Source organism: Empidonax traillii, unplaced genomic scaffold (assembly GCF_003031625.1).
Source record: "Empidonax traillii isolate 1590-97213 ecotype Southwest subspecies unplaced genomic scaffold, ASM303162v1 scaffold387:size635111, whole genome shotgun sequence".
Lineage (NCBI taxonomy): Eukaryota > Metazoa > Chordata > Aves > Passeriformes > Tyrannidae > Empidonax > Empidonax traillii.
In genome coordinates, this window is record NW_020955580.1 from 121,381 (window position 1) to 140,618 (window position 19,238).

At 56.0% G+C, this 19,238-nt stretch overlaps 2 protein-coding genes across 2 annotated transcripts in view; one reads left to right on the forward strand and one right to left on the reverse strand.

Moving 5' to 3' along the window:
- CDH23 (cadherin related 23) overlaps positions 1–19,238 on the reverse strand; it is a 190,303-nt gene that overhangs the window by 31,135 nt on the left and 139,930 nt on the right. The window contains exons 25-37 of the mRNA XM_027893374.1: positions 18,283–18,435; positions 17,677–17,790; positions 16,424–16,572; positions 8,635–8,695; positions 7,592–7,740; positions 6,413–6,548; positions 5,910–6,298; positions 5,726–5,827; positions 5,183–5,185; positions 4,009–4,158; positions 3,140–3,268; positions 2,901–3,029; positions 1,775–2,002 (exon numbers count right to left, since the gene is read on the reverse strand). Of these exons, the coding sequence (XP_027749175.1) occupies positions 1,775–2,002; positions 2,901–3,029; positions 3,140–3,268; positions 4,009–4,158; positions 5,183–5,185; positions 5,726–5,827; positions 5,910–6,298; positions 6,413–6,548; positions 7,592–7,740; positions 8,635–8,695; positions 16,424–16,572; positions 17,677–17,790; positions 18,283–18,435 (1,892 nt within the window). The remainder of the gene's footprint in view (positions 1–1,774; positions 2,003–2,900; positions 3,030–3,139; positions 3,269–4,008; positions 4,159–5,182; positions 5,186–5,725; positions 5,828–5,909; positions 6,299–6,412; positions 6,549–7,591; positions 7,741–8,634; positions 8,696–16,423; positions 16,573–17,676; positions 17,791–18,282; positions 18,436–19,238) is intronic.
- On the forward strand, positions 10,820–15,344 carry CUNH10orf105 (chromosome unknown C10orf105 homolog). The gene is made up of 2 exons (XM_027893373.1): positions 10,820–11,008; positions 14,266–15,344. Exons 1-2 carry the CDS (start codon positions 10,879–10,881, stop codon positions 14,685–14,687), a joined length of 552 nt encoding a protein of 183 aa, XP_027749174.1. The 5' UTR covers positions 10,820–10,878; the 3' UTR covers positions 14,688–15,344.

A 19,238-nucleotide genomic window follows, 5' to 3' on the forward strand; every position in this document is an offset into this window, starting at 1 on the left:
CTCTTCTCCCCGCTCAGGAATCGGGTCACTGGGTGCTTTGTTCCGCTTCAGCGTGGTGGGATTTGGATCGTCAGTGCTGGCATAACCCGTGCCAGTGACGCGGTGGTCACACAGCAGAACCCCCGAGGACACGCTGGGACCCCACTTCCGCAGCGGGAAGCGACAAGCTGTGCCACTTGTCCTCTCTGGCACTGGGAAGGGAAGAGGGCATTGCCATGGCAATGGGATTTTACAGCTCAGCACAGGGCATTCCTCAGCACAGCACCATCAGTGAGGTTCCCACAGTGTGCTGAGGGGATGGGGACAAGGAGGAGCTGGTGGTATCGGGTGCTGCAGGGACAGGAAACTGGTTTCTCTCATCCTGGGGGAAGAGACTTCACCTAGATTTAACCCTCAGTGGCAACACAGCTTATGGAAAAGACGGTGATGCAGAAGCAGGAGTGCGAACTACCCAGGAGGGAGGAGCTGAGAGTGCAAAGCCTGAAGTGAGAATCACAGCCACAGTTTGCACTGCTGGCTGTGACCTGTTTCCTGAAAATGCATTGCAGGCAGAGCTCTGCTGGGAGAGAAGAGAGATGGTGAGAGATAGCAGGTGGAGACTGGGAGTAGGGGGTGGAGGGGGTGAGTGGTGCAGGAAGGACAGCAGTGTCATGCAGGGTGTCAGCCTATCTCACCATTTGGTCTTCTTTGTGCACATAGGTGCTCACTCACCTCCCTGCAGAGACTTGGGGTTAGAAGGGCTGGAAAACGCCCCTGATGGTGTTTGCTCTTTTGACTCTCCCACGCCAGAATCCTCCTTAGAGGCACAAATAATGAACAGAGCAAGACAGTCACCTCCCCAGACCACAGGATGATGGATGGGGCCTCGTATCAGCCCCCAAACATGTTCTCAGACCCTGTTCACCGTGGGCAGGACACTGGATGGCAGCCAGATGACTAACGAGCTCCTCAAATCTCACATGGTGTGGACTGCAACCGCTCTAGCAGTAATTAATCACAGAATTCTAGAATGGTTTGGATTGAAATGGACCTTAAAGCTCACCCAGTTCCACCCCCTGCCATGGGCAGGGACACCTTCCACTAGCCCAGGTTGCTCCAAGCCCCGTCCAACCTGGCCCTGAACGCTTTTCCAGGGATGAGGCAGCCACAGTTTCTCTGGGCAACCTGTGCCAGGGCTTCCCACCCTCACAGGGAAGAATTTCTTACTGATATGTCATCTAATCCCGCCCTCTGTCCATTTGAATCCAATGGCCCTTGTCTTGTCACTCCAGGCCCTTGTCAAAATTACCAGGGCTCTTCTCACTCACAAGGACCACAACAGGCACACATCAGCCCACAAACTGGCCATGCCACAAACACTGGCCCCCAGTGAATGGAACTGTGGTTCAGCTGCTGCTCCAGCCACTCCCGGTGCTGAGATGGGTGGACAACATCTGGAGACCTTCCAGACTCAGCCTGTGAACAGGGAAAAACTCCTGCAGCCGCCAGCAATGCTTTCCCACTGAGGTGCTCACGATATTTTTGGCATATAGAGATGGGAGAGAGAGCCGACTGAACGACTGCACGAGAAGGCCCTCTAGGACCAGGCGCCAAAGGATGCTCTGAGCCAAATCTGTGCCCAGGAGATTCGGACCCCGAGTCGCACCCCCAAAACACCGTAACCTGTGCCTTTTCCACTCTTCCACGCTTGGGTGTTCCAGCACTGAGCTTGCTTCCAACAGTGCTGCCCAGCCCCACCTTCCCCCGGGAAGGCCCATTCCGGTTGGTGGCTCACCGACAGGGAGGGGTTGCCCTCGTCCTCCACGGTGACCACGAGGCTGTAGAAGCTCTGCCGCTCGCGGTCGGGCGGGGAGGGCCGGGTGGCGATCTCGCCGGTGACACGGTCCATGCGGAACGTCAGGTCCTCGTTCCCGCCGGTGATGTAGTAGGACAGGGCGCTGTTGAGGCCGACGTCCCGGTCGGTGGCGCGCACCTGGGCCACCGCCGTGCCCCCGCCGACGTTCTGCGGAGATACGCAACGTGAGCCTCGCCACGTGTACAACAGCTAATTAATGACACAATTCCGATACAGAGCGGGGAGGGTTCTCCAGGCACTGAGGTGCTCGAGGCCCCAGACTCGCTGCCCCAATACCCAGCAGCTCAGCAGAAAGCTGCACATTAGGCCTTATCTAGTCTGGCACAGCCTGGAAAGGGCGTAAAACCCGCTGTGCGTGCAGAGGTGAAGGCTGCGTAATGGACTCGGGGCTCGGCTAATTATTTTTGGATAGTCCCATTACGGAGGAAATCAAAACAGAAATTCTGTTCTTCAACCAGCTCTGAACACGTATTAAATAGATAAGAAAACCCTAACAGGGCAATAACCTTAATGTGAAACTATAAATCACGAGCAGCAGCTCCTCACAGCTAAGTGGCACCAGCTATTACTCACATTTCATTTTTCATCACCAAATTGAGAATCCCCCCCTCCCCCCACCCCGCTGCCTACCCCCGCTCCAGGAATTAAACTGTCAGGAAATAAGTTGTCTTTCCTCATGCCTGATTGTGTTTTATTGCATCATTATCTAGCCCTAGCCAAGCTGCTTCCTGAAAGCCATTCCTATTCTGCGCAGCGCTGCCTCTCGTGTCATTTTGGTGGCATTTCCATGGGTGTGTAGCCACTTCTCCTTCCAGCTGGTCCCTCCAGCCTCACAGGCTTAAGTTGCCTGCAGAGCTTTTTCCTAGCCCAGAACTAGGAGCCCATCACCAGTGAGGGCTTTCAAGGGGTCACCAACCCTTAGGCCACCCAAGGTGAGGACAGCAACGGGTCACCAATCCTTAAATGGCCCAAGGTGAAGTTTGCAAGGAGTCACCTACCCTGAAATCGCCCCAGGTGATGAGAGGAGCAGGGCTGGGGTGCTCACCTCGCTCACGCTCACGTTGTAGCCGAAGGGGCTGTCGATGACTGGGGGGTTGTCGTTGATATCAAGGATGTTCACTCGCAGGGTGTGCTCCTTCCTCCGGGGGGGCACGCCGCCATCCGACGCTTGGATCTGCGCATGGGGGTGGATTTTCAAAAATCTTGCTATTTTGAAGCTCATGGCTCCAAGAAAACAGCCTCGCTGCTCCAAGCAGAAGCAGCCCAGCGAGGTTTGGTGCTGACCCGTAAGGTGTAGTGATCCAGCAGCTCCCGGTCCAGCGGCCGTGCCACAAACACCTCGCCGTAGGTGTTGTTGGTGGTACGGATCTCAAAAGCCCGGCCAATGTTCCCTGATGTCAGCGAGAAAGTCACCTGGAAACATCGCAGGGAAAGAAAGACAGAGCAAGGCGAAGTCATGCTGTGAGGAGGAGACAAAAGAGACTCCACAAAAATGAACCCAGCATCGCCTCAAGAAGTCTCTGAGCTTTTTTTAGAGGGTCCAATGAACGGGGATCCACAGGTGCTCTGGCTTATTGCAGCTACCCCAAAGCACCTCTGTCTGACCCTGCAGCTCCTACGATGTCAGCAATTTTTGTTATTGTGGGTGACGGGACTTCATTAATGCCTGTCTGCATGGTAATAAAAATAACAAATACAAGTGAGCTTCCTGTTTGGCCTGCCAAGGACTTTACTGTTGGTCCCCACGGCTGGAGAGACCACAGCTGGTTTTCAGATTGCTAGGCTCCTTTTGACACGTGTCCTGCAGAGCTCTTTGCCCCAGAGCCCAAGGACTATGTTTTTCCTTTTGTACTGCATATCTTGACTGGGGAAACTGCACAAACCACACAAAAACCGCTGGCATCGCTGACCAGAGTTTGCTGTCACAGAGGGGAAGGGGTTGGGAAGATGCTGGTGGAGGGTATTTCTGTGTCAGTGGAACGGTATCGCAGCCTCACAGGCAGCTTCAGGACTGCCGTGCCAGCCCTGTCGTAGAATACTCTGAGTTGGAAGGGACCCACAAGGATCACCGAGCCCAGCTCCTGGCCGTGCACAGGAAAACCCCCAGGGATCACACCGCGTGCCCGAGAGCTTTGCCCCAAACGTGTCCCTACCTGCCCGTTGCTGCCTGCATCCGGATCTCGGGCCAGGACCACGGCCACCCTCCTGCCCACGGCGCTGTCCTCGGCCACGCTGACGAACGAGTCCGACGTGATGTCGAACTGGGGGCTGTTGTCGTTCTCGTCCAGGACTGTGATGGTCACCTGTGGGTGCGGCACCGGGCTCAGGTGGGGGCACAGACAGGAGCCAGCCCCCTGCCCACCTGTCATCCTGACACCTCGGCACGCCCTCAACCCACCACGGGAATGAGGCAGTTATACGAGCCTGGGGGCTGAAGTTACATCCCTGCCTGCAGAGGAGGAGGAGGAGGAGGATGAGGAGGGATGCTTGGAGGCTGGAGAAACAGCAGAAGGCTGCTGCAGCTCTCCAGTGGCAGTTTGTTCTGCGGAGCATCCTCTGTTTTTTATCCTCCGAACAGCTGGGCACGGAGCAGCTCAGGCTGCTGCAGGGTGACCCCTTCCTGCTAAGCTTTTCACCAGCAGTGATTTCATCTGTGCTCACAGCACCAGAGTCAGGCAGGGTTGGCTTTGAAGTTCAACAGGCACAGGGAAGGCAGAGCTAAGCATGTTCAAATCAACCAGAACAAGCTGGGTAAAGAGGAGACCTGAGCTCCCTCCTGGGAAAAGACACATGGGCACAAGATGCTCGGAGGTGGCCTGGCTACCTCGGCCACAATTGGCCAGAGGAAATGCTCTCATCGAATTTGTAATCAAAAAGTGCTGCAAGGGGACACAGAAATGAGAGAGGAAGAGCCTTTCTGTTCCCGGGGATTTATTTATGGGTGCCCCAAGCTCCCAGGTGCAGCCAGGCTGAATGGGACAACATCCCGGGAGGAAGCCAGGAGCGAGCTGTGCGCCTTGGGGTGATTCAGTTATTGTTGCTGCCGAATTAAAAACAGAGAGCCAGCCAGGAGCAGCGAGAGCTCGTTCAGCCACCACGACGGATCCGGCAGCTGCTGTCCCAAGTGGAGGATCGGGGCACTGCGATTCTGCTTGCAGCAGCAGGACGGCTCACAGGAGCTGCACCACCTCCTGGGGGATGTCAGGGAGGCTGGTGCTGGTGCAACGGGGATGGAGACCTCCACCCTGATCCCTCCCTGCAGCTCAGTGTGGAGTCTGGGACGGATCCTGGTTCCCAAGGTGATGCCAGCTCGACGGACACGCTTACCTTCTGTTGGAGGAGAGCAGAGGGGAAAACAGAGAACACAAAGAACGAGGAGTTAGTGGGGGATGAGGAGGTGTGGATTAACCCTGCATCCCACCACAGCAGTGTCAGGAGCCACAGCAAGGTTCCCCTTTGCAGTGACTCAGAGGCTCCTCTGTTGGTGCATCTCTTTGTTTTTTTTTTCTAGATAAGGTTGGAAGATTTGCCCCTCGCCCTGGGAGAGGTCCAGACAAGGGCAGGGCAGTGTGTGGAGAGCACAGCCGCTGGCACCCGTGGGCTGGCCCTGCACCCTGTGTGCCTCCTGCCCTGAAAGATAAATGCAAATCACCCCCTGCTCAGCTGCCAAATATAACCCTCTTAAACACAAACCACCGTGAAGTATCCCCTAAATTTACCTCCCTCAAAACTGTTTAAGGTGGTTTTCCCCCAAATCAGGGTTTCCGGGCCCTGAAAGCTGGTGCAGGGAGGACACGCTGTCCCATGCCAGTGAGAGAGAGAGGAAGGTGATCTGAGCTTGACAGGGGATGGTGGGGAGATGCTACTCACCACCGTGGAGTCAATCTTCGGTCCTCCATCATCAGCCACCACTGTCAAGGTGTAGAAATCCCCTTTCTCTCGATCCACCTGGCCTTTGACCGTGATCACACCCTGCCAAGGACGAAAAACGGTTGTGTTGGCCACCGACACCAAATTTCATGGTGCCAGGAGGGACCACGCTGTGGCTTCTTACAGTGATCCCATTGATTTTGAAGAGGGAGAGCGCCTGGGCGTTGGTGTTGGGGTCGAACTTGTAGGTGATCTGGTTGAGGTTGTCGATGGAGCGAGCCTGGACCCGGAGCACCTCGGAGCCCAGGGGGATGTTCTCCACGATCACAGCCTCGTAGCTGCTGTTGGAGAACTGCACGGCCTCATCCAGCTCGTTCAGCAGGCTGACGTACACGCTGCAGAAGCCCTGGTTTTTGGGGGGTGCCTGGTCCGTGGCAGAGACGTTCATCAGGTAGCTGGTTTTGGTCTCGTAGTCCAGGTACTCTATCGTCGTGATGAGGCCCGTGCTCTCGTCGATCTCAAACTTCCCTTCTGCGCCCGACACGATCTTGTAGTTCACCAGGCCGCCGTTCCCTGGGGAGGGAGCAGGAACCACGGTGCTGGCTGCACCAAGCACCCCAAACAGGGGGTGCAGCTGATTTCACCGCTCCCCCCCACCCCCACACACCGGGTGTGTCTCACCCCCACCTGTGTCCCGGTCGGTGGCCCGGACCACCACCACCGAGGTGCCAATCCCGGCCGTCTCCCGCAGCCCCAGGCGGTTGTACTGGCGCTGGGTGAACACCGGCACCTCGTCATTGACGTCCTCCACGTACACGATCACCTGCGGAACCCCCCGGAGAACCCACGGGTGAGCCCCCACCCAGCTTACACCGGTGAGGGGAAATGCATCCTTCACGGTGTTCGTGGAGAAGCACTTCGGGGTGTTCAAGGCCGGGCTGGATGGGGCATGGAGGAACCTGGTCTAGTGGAAGATGTCCCTGACATGGAGAGGGAGGGGGGGAGTCGGAATGAGAAGAGTTTTAAGGTCCCTTCCAACCCTAAGCATTCTAGGATTCTATGATAATCTCTTCTACAAACACCACGTGATGGAGAGTGAACAGAAACGGTTTAACATCACAAATTTAAACAAGCCCTGTGGGGGGAGTGACTCAGTCCTTCCCTGGTGGGAGGGAGGTACGCTGGGTACATCAATTCCTCTGTCCTTTGGGATCCCCTGCTCAAAACCCTGGAGACCCCACAACACAGAAATGCTGGCGAAATTCAGTGGGAAATTCTGCTCAAAGTTCAGTGGGTCGAGCTGCTGTTTCCCTGGGGACCATGTTTTCTCCTCCTGGTTTTCTGCCTGCTGCTGGTGCTGCGGGCGTGTCACGCTTGGCCAGAGCCCACCCCACCGCTGGGTCAAAAAATAGATGCAACTGGAGGGCTGGGTCTGTGGGAACCATGGGAAGCTGGTGTGTCATGGCTAAAGATTACCGCCACTGGGTCTTGGATTATTTAAATAGCTGCCTGGCCAGGAGACACAGTTTTCAACAGGCTGAGGCACAGCTTTTCCTCCCGGCAGCAGACCTGCATCTCACCGGGAGAACAGGTCTCCCTCTGACAGCGACTGAAGCCCACTTAGCAGCCTCATCGTGCCAAAACGTCAGAGGAAAAAAGAATAAAAAAAATAAAACCAAAAACCCCCTGACAAGATCCTCTCCACCCACGGGCAGCCCCCGGAGACTTCCCGTCAGCATTTCCATGTCAGCCCTCTCTAATTTCCTGCATGACTGCAAGGGCTGGAAAGGATGAAGCATCCTAAATATTTCGCATGGACTCTCCCCTGCCGTCCAGCCCTTGGCGGCTGGGTTGCGAGGTGCTTACCCGCACAGAGCTCCTCATGGGTCCCTGCTCCGTGTTGTAGGCCTCCACCTCCAGGACGTGAGAGGAGTTCTGCTCCCGGTCCAGGTGCCGCACGCCGCGCATCACCAGCCCCGTGCTGGGATTGATGCGGAAGTGGTTGTGCTCGTTCCCTGGCGGGAGGGGCGGAAAAAACGAGAGGGATGTTGCCCGCTGTCCTTACACCCATCCTGGTGACACACTGAGCCCTCTCCCCAAGGGGTTATTTTCTGGAGAAAAATTACTGAGCACAACCCCAGCCCCACCACCTCCTGCTACATCAGGCTCAGCTGCATCAGGGTTTGGCCCTGGGACAAGCCGGAAGGAGCTCCGGAATCTCATCAAATAAGAAGAACATGGACCTGTTGGAGTGAGTCCAGAGGAGGCCACAAAGACACTCCAAGGGCTGGAGTACCTCTGCTAAGGAGACAGGCTGACAGAGCTGGGGGTGTTCAGCCTGAAGAAGAGAAGGCTCTGGCAAAGACCTCAGAGCCCCCTCCAGTGCCTAGAGGGGCTCCAGGAGAGCTGGAGGGGGACTTTTTGATCAAGGGCCTGGAGGGACAGGACAAGAGCGAATGGCTTCCCACTGCCAGAGGGCAGGGTTAGATGGGATACTGGGAGGAAACTGTTGGCTGTGAGGGTGGGGAGGCCCTGTCACAGGTTGTCCAGAGAAGCTGTGGCTGGTCCATCCCTGGAAGTGTTCAAGGCCAGGTTGGATCGGGTTTGGAGCAACCTGGGATAGCGGAAAATGCCCCTGCTCATAGCAGGGAATTGGAATTAAGGTGGTTGCTAAGGTCCCTTCCTAGCCAAACCATTCTGTGATCCTCGGATTCCATCTGTTGCCCACCCACACCAAATCATCCCCCAGCAACTAACACCAGTGCTGGAATTTCGCTTAGGGGTGGGGGAAATGTTTCTGAGGGCTGCAGAGCGCAAAAGGATGGCGAGCACAACCTCCTGAGGCTGCAGGTGTGGCTGCCAGAGCCTGGTACAAACCCACCAATGCACAAAGGGGCAGCTGGACTTACCCTTGACAATCCGGTACCAAACTCTCCCGTTAACGCCTTCATCCGCATCTGTGGCCTTCACCTTCACGAGACAAGAAAAGCAGCAAAGGTGAAAGGTAGAGAATTCCAGACTGTGACAAGTCCCCCCACCCCACCGAGGCTGCACGTCCTGCTCCTCCACCTAAGGAACAGGGAGCTCATCAGCTGCGAAGAAAAGTAAGTTATCCCTCCCTCATCACCGGACAGCAGGGATAGTGGGCTCGGGTTTGCTGTTGGATGGACTGAAGTGGGAGCTGAGCCTGAGGACCGTGCCAGAAGCCTAGGGGTCTGTGCAGTGGTGGAGTTGCCTCCATGGATCCTGTCCTGCACACCAATGCTTGTCCCAGCGGTGATGCCACTGGGGATGGGGCATTGTTGGCATGATCTGAGCTGGGCAGGGAGAGCTCCTCCTGCCTCCAGTGGGCACACAGCCCACGGCATTCCGGCGAGTCATCCACGTAAAACTTGCTAAGAGAAACGTGACTGCAACCAGCCTGGAGGGTGTTGGTGCTCAGGACACTGGGCTGAGCCCTCGTGAGCCCCCAGGCAGTGGTGGGAGGAGCCCTCAGCTGTGACTCATTGCACAGTCCCTGCACATAATGAATAGTCCGTCTGTCCTGGGAAACCCAGGGCACGGGTCCCCTCTGGTGTCACTGAACAAGACTGCACTGCTTTCCCTAAAAACCCAGCCAGCAGCCCCCAACCCCCAGCAGCTGGGAAGCGGGACCTGGTGGGGAACAGCAGGACAGGGCTCCCAGCCCAGCTGGCACAGAGCTGCTGCATCTTCTCTCTGCAAACCCAACTTCCCACAGAGCATCCAAAGCTCGACCGCAGCGTGGTCGCATGGAAATCACCACAGTGAGGACACGGGGAAGGCCTCGGCCTTTATCCTCCTCCTGCTTCCCTCTGCAAGGCATCTTCTGCCACATCTTCTCCCTATAATATTACCCAGCGGCTTCCTTTTCCCAGGCTGGTGGGGGTTTGCACCCAAACTGGCGCTGGAGAGAGGAGGGGTGGCTGCAAAGGATGCACGTGCAGTGAGAATGGTGAGGGCTTCCACCCCCAACCCCAAAACACTTGCAGGAGTCAGAGATTGTCTTCTGAAGCGTGGTTGTGAGATGCTTTGAACTGCTCTTGCTCCCTTCCCATCAAAACGCCCTGAGTCAGCAGAAACCTCGGAAAATTATTCCACATTCCACCTTGGACCCAGACACCTTCCTTTCACAGCGGGGAGTTCTCCCTCCCAAACCAGCTTTTTCCACTCTTGGGGCTCCCTGAGGCTGCCTCTGGACAGGAGCTGGGCTGTCTCCTCTCCCGTGGGATGAAAGGGCCCCACAGCAGCAGGCAAGCGATGCCCAGGCAGACCGGCTGCCTTGGCATGGCACTGGCTCCCTCCTGGGAAAAGCTATCATGTAGCCAGAGGAGGAAAAACAAAGGGATGGGAGGTAAACCTTCGCAGATTTTTTTGTGCCATTCCCTGACCTGCTGTGCTCAGGAAAACGCATTTCAGGACGAGCCAACTGCACCCTGCAAACACCCCTTGAGCCATCCCCTTCCCAGCTCACCCCAAGTGTTTTCTGCGTGAAACTCCGGCGCGTAAACAGGGTGAAATGGGTCAGCCCAGGAGTCCGGGTTTTATTAAATCCCAGTAGTTTGCATTAAAGCAGCTTGTGCTCCTGCCAGCCTGCAGCCTGGAAGAAGCTTGGCTGCTGCTGCTGCTTTGATCCACTGAGGTCCCAGCAGAGAGGTGGTACTCTGACAGACCGTCCTGAACTTGGGAAACCAATGGCACTGCAGTGCAAGCAGTGGGAGAAAAGCTCTTCCTGCTGCAGGTGGAAGGCACCTTGAGCAGTGGAGCACCAGTGTCTCCAGCCTGCTTTATTCCTCTGGTAGAGAGTGGGCTGCTGTCCTTTTCACAGCCCCCTTTCAAACACTCCCAGCTACTGGAAAGGTGTCAGAAAAGGAGGAGGGAGGGGGGGCAATAAAAGAATGGGGAAAAAAGTAGAGCTGCTAGGAAAAGGGGCAGCAGGCACACGGAGGGCAGCTTGCCACCTCCTCCCCAGCACAAGGGGCTCAGCCCAGCACGTACCATTCAGCCTTCCCACAGGGACAAAGCCTGGGAAACACATCCCAAGGGGCTCGACCTCTCACTCCAGGGGGACACAGCTCCGGGGCACCGCGGCACGGGCAGAGCCCGGCAAGGGGCTCAGGGCCCCTCGGCTTTGCATGCTCAGGCTGTCCCCATCTCTCTCCCACCCTCCCAGAAAGGAGGAGGAGGGGGCAGGCAGAGCGCGGTGGGAGAGGCGCAAGGCAGGCGTGCAGGAGTCAGAGCCCGGGCTCGGCCAGCCGGTGAGAGGTAGGGAGCCCGAACCCCTGCGGCAAACCCAGTGCCAGCCCCTCAGGCTCTCCCTTGGGGTGAGAGATAGACCCCCCTGGCTGCAGAGCTGTTGCCTTCAGCCCTCCAACCTCCCGGGGAAAGGGCTGAAAATGGGGGGAGGTGCAAAGTTTGGGGTGGGCGTGAGGTCAGATATCCCTCCTCCCTGCCCCGCATCGCGTTGCTTTGTCTGTCCCGGTGATGGGAAAGCGGGAAAAGTCCTGTGGATGCAGCTCTGCCACTTAACAAGGAGGGAGTTGGGGAACAGCATCACTCACAGTCCTCTGCTTTCGGTACCCACCCATCCGGGTCGGGGAGCTGGGTGTTTGGTACCCTCCAGCATCACCTCCTCCTGAACGTGGAAAGACTTAGTGCATTGGGAAAAGCTGGGGAGCTCCAGGAAAGCGCTGCTAAGCAAGATGGGGAGGGGAAGGAGAGCTGCTTTTCACCCGAGCTCTGTCACAGGCAGTGCCTGAAAACAGCGTTTTCCTTGTAGGTTGGGGAAAGGAAGGGAGAGCATATGGAAAAGCTCACGCCAAACCAGGCAGATGGGCCAGGCCAGAGAGCAGTGTCTGGTGCTGGGCAGAATAAACTCTCTCCACTGCTCATGCACGACAGTAATTTCTTCTTCCTTTCCACCTTCCCCAGGGGCATTTTACCTTTTGCAATTTCTCATCTTTCCCTCTGATCCTCGGCTGGCTTGTTCCCAGGGCTGGGTCCCGAGCGCTCACGGGGATGTGCCATGTTTGGAACTGATCAGGCAGGGATGAGCCTTCTTGGAGGTGGGGGGGGAAATTTCCAGGATGGACAAACCTCTTATTAACCCACCAGGGTTGATAATGTGGGGCTTGGGCAGGACAGTTGATGCTATGAAAGCCCAGACTTTCCCCGGACCTGCAGGCCTGCTGCTGATCTGGGCATGAGGAGAGGCTGGATGGGAAGTAAGGGAACAGGGCACGGCTGAAAATAGCCTGGGAAAACATCAGCGGGATCCCTCCTGATGGGTTTCTATGGAACACTGTCAAGTGAATTTAAAACACAAACTCTACAGCCAGGACCGAGGGAGTGAAAAACAGCCTGAAGGAATTGCCCACGCCTCCCCCTTGGCTCTTAAGGAACAATGTAAGGTCACCAAACCGAACACGTGCAGTCAGTAAATGCCAGCACTGAGGTAGCCCTGGAAACCTTGATTCAGGCTGCCTTTGGTGTGGGATATGCTGCAGCCCTGCCTGCTTGTTTTCCACGCCTGGGAAGCACAGAGGAACAGCCTGTACATGGAGCAGGGAGTCCTTGGGATGGCTGCTCTGCTCCCAAAGCTGAGGGGAAGGGGCTGGGCCAGGCAAGGAGGGGCTGTATGATAAAAAAATACTTTTGGGGTGAAGAGAGGGGGAAACATCACTTTGGAGGAGGTGACAAGAGCCCCAGTCCCTGGGCTTGCTTGCAATACACACGGGGATTCTGTCACTGTTCTCAGATGCTGAGAATTTTTGCAATTCCCATTTTCCAAGCACAGACCTGGCTCTGACCCATGGAAACAGCTACATCTCCTCCAGAGACCCCAGGCTCTGGGCAGGCTGATACAGTCCTTGCCCTGAGGCTGCCAGCACCACAGCTTGGAAAGCTCAAGCCTAGGAGCTGGGAGCTCACCCATGTAACCTGAAGGGTACAGCTGGGGCACAGACAGCCCAAGTTCAAGGGTTCCTGACCCCCTCAGCACTCAGTTTTGCTGCTTCCACAGTGTTTGCCGAGGGTTGTTTCCCACAGTGTTTGCCGAGGGTTGTTTCCTCCTGCATAATTCAGGCGGTGAGCGATGCTCATCTCTCCTGACGCAGCACTTTGCTTTCCACCGGGCTTGTCTCCACCAGGGTGTCTCACAGTTTCCAATCAGCAATCAAAGATATGTCACTGATGTTCTCCCTCCCCTTTTAGAGTGTTTTATGGTGAACGTTTGGCTACTGCCCACACACATCTGCATGACTTTGGGGATGGTGGCTGCAAGAGCAGACCCAGAGACCCTGGCCAGTCCCTGCAGCCCTGCCTTTCCCCTCCTAAGATCTTAATTTTAAATTGGCTCAATCCAAATCCAAACTCTCCAGGAGACTGCCCAGCCACAGACCAGCCAAACAGCTCCCCATCACTCTTCTACCTCCCACATCTCTGTAGGAAAGTAATAAAGGTTTACATCCAGCGTGCAGGCTGGAGCACCAAGGCCACGGCACAGCAAGGTTTCCCCACCTCTCATCTCTGAGCTGGGGGGAAGCCAGCCTCTGGCACAGTCTGTCTCTGAGCTAAAAAATAGGTACAAACTGCTCTTGGGAGGACCTGACCAGGCTGGGAAAGGAGAAGAGGACAGTCACCATCAAGTGTTAGGTCTAAGAGCTGTCACTGATGAGGCTTTGAGAAGCTGGCTTGCATCACTCTGCAGAACTGGTTGAGAAACCTGTGCCGTGTCTGAACCTGAAAGCAGGTCAGCAGAACGCCTGACACAAGGATTTTTGGTATGAGCAGGGTGAGGGTGTTACATTTCACCCCTGAAAAATAATAAAAGCAATGCCAGTGCAATACCACAGCTCAACGGGGAATTACCAGGGCAGAGCCTTAACCAAGTATCCAGTTTCCTTGGGGTAATAATCAAAAAACCCCAAATGCCAGCCAATTCAACAAACCCACATTTCTGGGGAACAGAGAAGAACCAAACCCCAGCAGCCTGGGGGGAGGATTTTGGACCTTCTCTAGTGCACGGATATTTTATCTCTTCCAGAAAATCTTCATGCAACATGTGTGTGCTCCATAAAGGAGCAGGGCCCTCACAGGGCCCAGGGCACCATGTGTACATAGCACTACCTCTGCTAGATTTCTCTGTCAGGTGGTTTTACACTTCAGTTCAGGGAGGTACTTTGCAGGTATAAATCCCACCTCTGTGCTTTGCCTCCTGGGACCCCTTGTCTCCCTGCGTCAAAAAAAAACATGGTTGGGAAAATCCTGCACATCAAGGCATTGCAAGAATCCACCAATTTAACCACAGGGTGGCTGCCTGTCCAGCTTTTAGGTGGTATGACCCTGAGATTAGCTCAGTTGGTCAGAGCACGGTGCTAATAACACCGGGGCTTGTGGGTTTGATCCCTGTACGGGCCACTCACTTAAGAGCTGGACCTGATGAGCTCTGTGGGTCCCTTCCAAAGCAGAATATTCTGTGAAATCTCCTGTGTCCCTTCTCTGTATCATCTTGTGCACTACAGGCAGGATGGGCACAGAGGACTCTGGCAACGGGACATCTCCCACCCCGCCTCTCTTTGGGCTTCTGGTTTCAACCACGGAGCTGGTCCCATCCAGCATCCCATCCCCTGAGATGACAGACCCACTGCCTATCATCGTCGCACTCGTCTGCATCTTCCTCCTCCTGGCGACCTTCCTCATCTTTGTCACCCTCTGCAAGCCAGCAGCGCTGGACCAGTCCCTGTCTGGAGCCCGGGAGTGGATGCCCCACCACCCTCTGGATGCCAGTGAGCCCCGGCTGAGGCTCTGGAAGCGCCTGGGCTCCCTGCGGGGCTCCATCAGCAGCTTCAGGAGGAGCAAGCCAGTGTCTCAGAGCCAGTTTGCCTGCCCCCGGAGCGTCCCTGCCAGGCAGGACCGGGACATCGTGGAGTCCACCAAAATGTGATCTCGCCCTGCTGTTCTTTCCCAAGCTTTTGGTTCAAGCTCAGTTCTTCTCTCCTCAAGCGTCCCTCGGTATCCTGGGCACCCTGGCAGAGCCCCTCTGAGCAACTCATTTCCAGGCAGTGGTTCTGTGAGGCAACGGGAGATTTTGCAATTTCAGGTTCCCAAATGCTTTCCAGGTTACTGTTTCCTGTCAGGAAAGGTGGAGGCATCCAAACTACACCCACACGCGTCTATCACCAGGCAGCCCAAAAAAAAAAAGAAATAAAAATCCTGCTGCTTCATTTCTTTTGGAAAACACTGTGCAAGTTGTGCTGTGCCTGAACAGACAGCTTGGAAGAGAACGGAGCAACCCGGCTGCCTAAAGAGGGGCATCCCAGGGGCATCCCTGCTCCACACAAAAGCAATCCTCAGCTGAGATCTCCCCACCTGAGCTGTGCTCCTCAGCAGGTGGAGGGAGGCTCGTGTCCCCTGTCTCCCCTCCTCCCATGCACCTCACTGGGCTGCCTGCGACATTCCTGCCCTCTGGCCCTGGGCTGCCTGGCTTTGGGAGAAAGGGATGGGGAAACATTCAGAAACTGTCCAGTTGCCCTAGGGATATAGGGGATGTATTGGAAGGGAGAGACCTTCTGTAACAAATGGTTCACACTGAAGGTGTAAATTAAAGTAAAGCCAGGTGATGACCCATTTCTGTTTCCCTCTGGTGTTGTTCTGCAGAAAACAAACTTCTCCAAATACCTCCTCTCTCTCCTTGGCCACACACAAAGAGCCACTTCCAGGGGTATCCCCCTCTTTTGGGAAGCGGGTTTAAAGAAAAAAACACTTTGATGCCAGTCAGACTCGAGTTTCCTCCATTCTTTCCATTTGTAAAACCGGCTCAGTTTGAGGAGTCCCAGGCAGGGATTCTCTCTGCCTACAACCTCCACTCTGGCACTACAGGCAGCTGCCTGACCCCAGAGACATCCCCTACACCGTGCCACGGCACAACAGGTGATGAGGAGCCACAGCACTCCTGCTTGGGGACCGGCCACCCTGAGCACCACACACGGCTCCCAGCGAACCTTTGTTGCAGCAGGCGAAAGGCTCCTTTCTTCTCTCCCAGTGACTCACCCTGCCTGCCACAGCCAGGGACAAAGCTGCCCCTTTCCTTGTGCTGGGAGAGGTATTCAAGGCAGGAGGAGCCTTCCCAGGGCCCTCTGCAAAGAGCCTTTGGTGCCCGCTCCAGAAGAGCCCTGGGTTTGAAGGGATGCTGGAAGGCCTGGGATGCCCGTGTGAATGCCTGCATTCATCCCCTGCTCACTGAGCCATTCAGCCCTGCCACCGCTCCCTCAAAGAGCAACAAAAATGAAAGCAAAGTCCAAACGCTTCTCCCCCTTCATTTTCTCAACCCCTCTCCAAGCATCTCTTTGCAGGCACTCTTCTCCCTCCCCCCCTTGAGATCTCTGCCTTGTGAGGAGGCACAAAGCAGGGGTGCAGCCCAAGTGGCCCCGCCAGCACAGGGCTTGGCTTTTCCCCTCTCCTACCCCCTGCAGAAATGGGGTGAACTTCCCAATTTTCCCTTGTTCTTTGCTGCCTTTGTCCCCGGCGCTCACAGCCCGGGTTAGCAGAGGGGCGCACGAGCAAGAACACACCCCCTCCCTGCCCCAGGGGGAGTCACCACTGACAGAGAGAGAAAATCTGCAGCTCGCAGTTAGTGGGGGATTCCCTCTCCTCCCACCCAAGGGTGGAAGAGCCACGTGCCTGCACTATGCTGCTGGCGGCCGGGATGTCCTCGGGGACGCTGACTTCGTAGCTGCTCTGCAGGAAGATGGGCCGGTTGTCGTTGACGTCCAGGACGGTCACGTACACGGTGGCAGTCCCGGTGCGCCGGTTCCCGGTGGGGCCGTTGTCTGTACGGGAGAGAAAGGCGAAGGGGGGGAGGCTCAGCCACCTGTGAACTAAAATCCCTCGTCTTTTTTGCAGCTTCCAAATCCCACGTTGAGTGTTTTGGTTTTTTGTTGTTTTTTTTCTCCCCCCCCCCCGCCCCTTCCCCCTTCCTATCCTGAAAGGTAAAACCAAACCTCCCCCAAGCTCTGCCAAGGAGCCCAGTGAGGATGGAAATGCAACAGAAGATCTGCAATTTCAAACACCAAGTGATGTGTGCTGGAAGGGATTGCTGTAGGCCAGGGACCTGGGAGAGGAAGACAGGTGGTCACAGAGTACCAGGATGGGTTGATGTTCTGTAGACAAGGACACGGCAGCATGGCCCTTGGATTTGCAGGAAGGATGAGGCACTGGGAAGCATCGGTTGGGTTTGGTTTTTTCAACGTGCCTGATGCTGTGAGTGCTAAACCCACCCAGCTGGAGCCCATGGGATCTGGTTCCCGGGTAAACACAGGCAGCCTAGCATCCATGGGAGGAACAGAACGGACCCTTTACCCCTTGAGATCTGGTCCTGTGTGCCCAGCCGGTGCAGCGTCCCTCCTGCAGCCCCCCGTGGCACTTGCAATGCTGTGCCCCCAAAATTTCTGACTGGCCACTTATTTCTCCTTTCAAAAGGGGCATCCAAGTGGCCTGTAAAGAGGCACATCATTATAAAGCTCTGGGGATGACAGCCAAGCTGTGTTTGGCACACGGGCCCTCTGCACGTGCCAGGTGGCTCAGGGTTAATCAGCAGCCACAGAGCCAAGGGCTGGCAAGGATTAGGGGACCGGGGCTGTGGTGCTGGCATTTTTGGGTGGAGGGCTGCCCTGGACAGTACAGAGCCTCTCAGGATTTTGGGGCCCTGCCTTCCCCTTGGGCTGGGCAAACCTGAGAGGTGAATATACTGTCTGAAAAAGTCATGGTGTGACCAGGACATATTAATTCACGTGGGTTGTGAAATGCTTGGTTGTGAAACCAAGCACAGGCTGTGGTTTACAGAGTGCCTTGGAGGTTGCTGCCTGACACACCTGCACGGCCACCACATGGAGCTGTGTGGCAGTGGTCCCACGGGATCAGTGGGAAATCCTTACCAATGGCCTCCAGGATCAGCGTGTACGATGCCACCGTCTCCCTGTCCAGGCTCACAACTGTCCTGACCACCCCATCCCTGAAGCCGACACTGAATTTGCCATCCTGGTTCCCACCTGCAGCAAAGGACAAGGACCGAGGAATTACAGAATCCTGGAATGTTTTGGGGAGGAAGAGGCCTTAAACATCATCTTGTTCCATCCCCTGCCATGGGCAGGGACACCTTCACTAGACCAGGTTGCTCACCCCGCCCCCTGCCCACCCAACCCCACCGGCGCACGGGGATACAGAGCGGCCCAAAATTCCCTTTCTGGCTTCCAAGCACAAACGCATGTGAATGCCACCCCAGCCCTGGCTCCCCCCAGCCACGTCCTGCCCACCCTCGTGCCCTTCCTGGCCGCGTCCCAGGGATGCTGGGGGGTCAGTGGTCACCCCCAGGCAGGGCACAGTGGAGCGGTCAGCACGGCAGGGAGCCGAGCGGGGCTGTTCAGCAGAGGGCGATGCCGGACAAGGTTTGCAGGGGCTGGGAAAGGCAGCGCTGAACGCCCTGGCCAAGGTTCCCGGGGCAGCCCTGCAGCCAAAGCTCCTGTTTCAGGTGGGGCTCGTACCTGTGATGAAGTAGCTGAGCTCGGCGTTCAGCCCCACGTCGGCGTCCGTGCAGTTGAGCCGGACCACCTTGAAATCCCGGGCCACGTCCTCAGGCAGCGACACGTTGTAGACGGCCGGGAAGAAGGTGGGGTTCTCGTCGTTCACGTCCAGCACTGAAAAGGGGAGCAGAGCTGAGTGTCCCCCACCAGGGCTGCCCCTCCTGCAGAGGCCAGGCTGATGTCTGCTGCCCTAAACATCCCAGGGAACGCTTTGCCTGGCTCTCTCTGGCATTTGTGTGGGGGGGATGCCTGCAGAGCAGCTGTAAGCACTGGTCCCCACGGCTGCAGGTTGTATTTACTAGCCTCTGATACACAAAGATCCCCCTCCTTACGTCCAAAAAACACCACCTTACATCACTGTAACTCAGTTTAGTATCTGCACCAAACCCATTTCCATCTCCATTTGAAGAGAAAGCTGGGGCTTTAAATATAATCTCAGTATTTCCTGGTGTATGGCAGAGAGCTCTGGAGGTGCAGGACCAGGAACTTCTTTTCCAAACTCAGGCCCGAGGACAATCCTGGGTCAGTTTATTTCCAGATGATGTATAACCTCAGCACTACGATCACATGAAGCCAGTAAATAGCAATGCATTAATTAAAGACAGGCCACACAATATGGGTCCAGCTCTGAACTGGGAGTGCGTGGGCTATCAAGGCACACAGCTAATGGGAATCACATGCTGAAGCAAAAGACAGACTGAAAGGAAAAGCAACACTGGAGATGAGGGAACGGAGAAAAAAATAACAGAGAACTTGGGGGCCCTGCCAGAAAGACCACGTTTTCCCCATCTCTGCGCTGTGCTGACGGCAGGCACGAAGCCTGCGTGGACAGCAGAGCGATGGACTGCCCTTCCCTGTGTCCTGTCGTGCACAAAACCAGGCAGGATCCTGTTTTCAGATCATACATCTGTCAGATT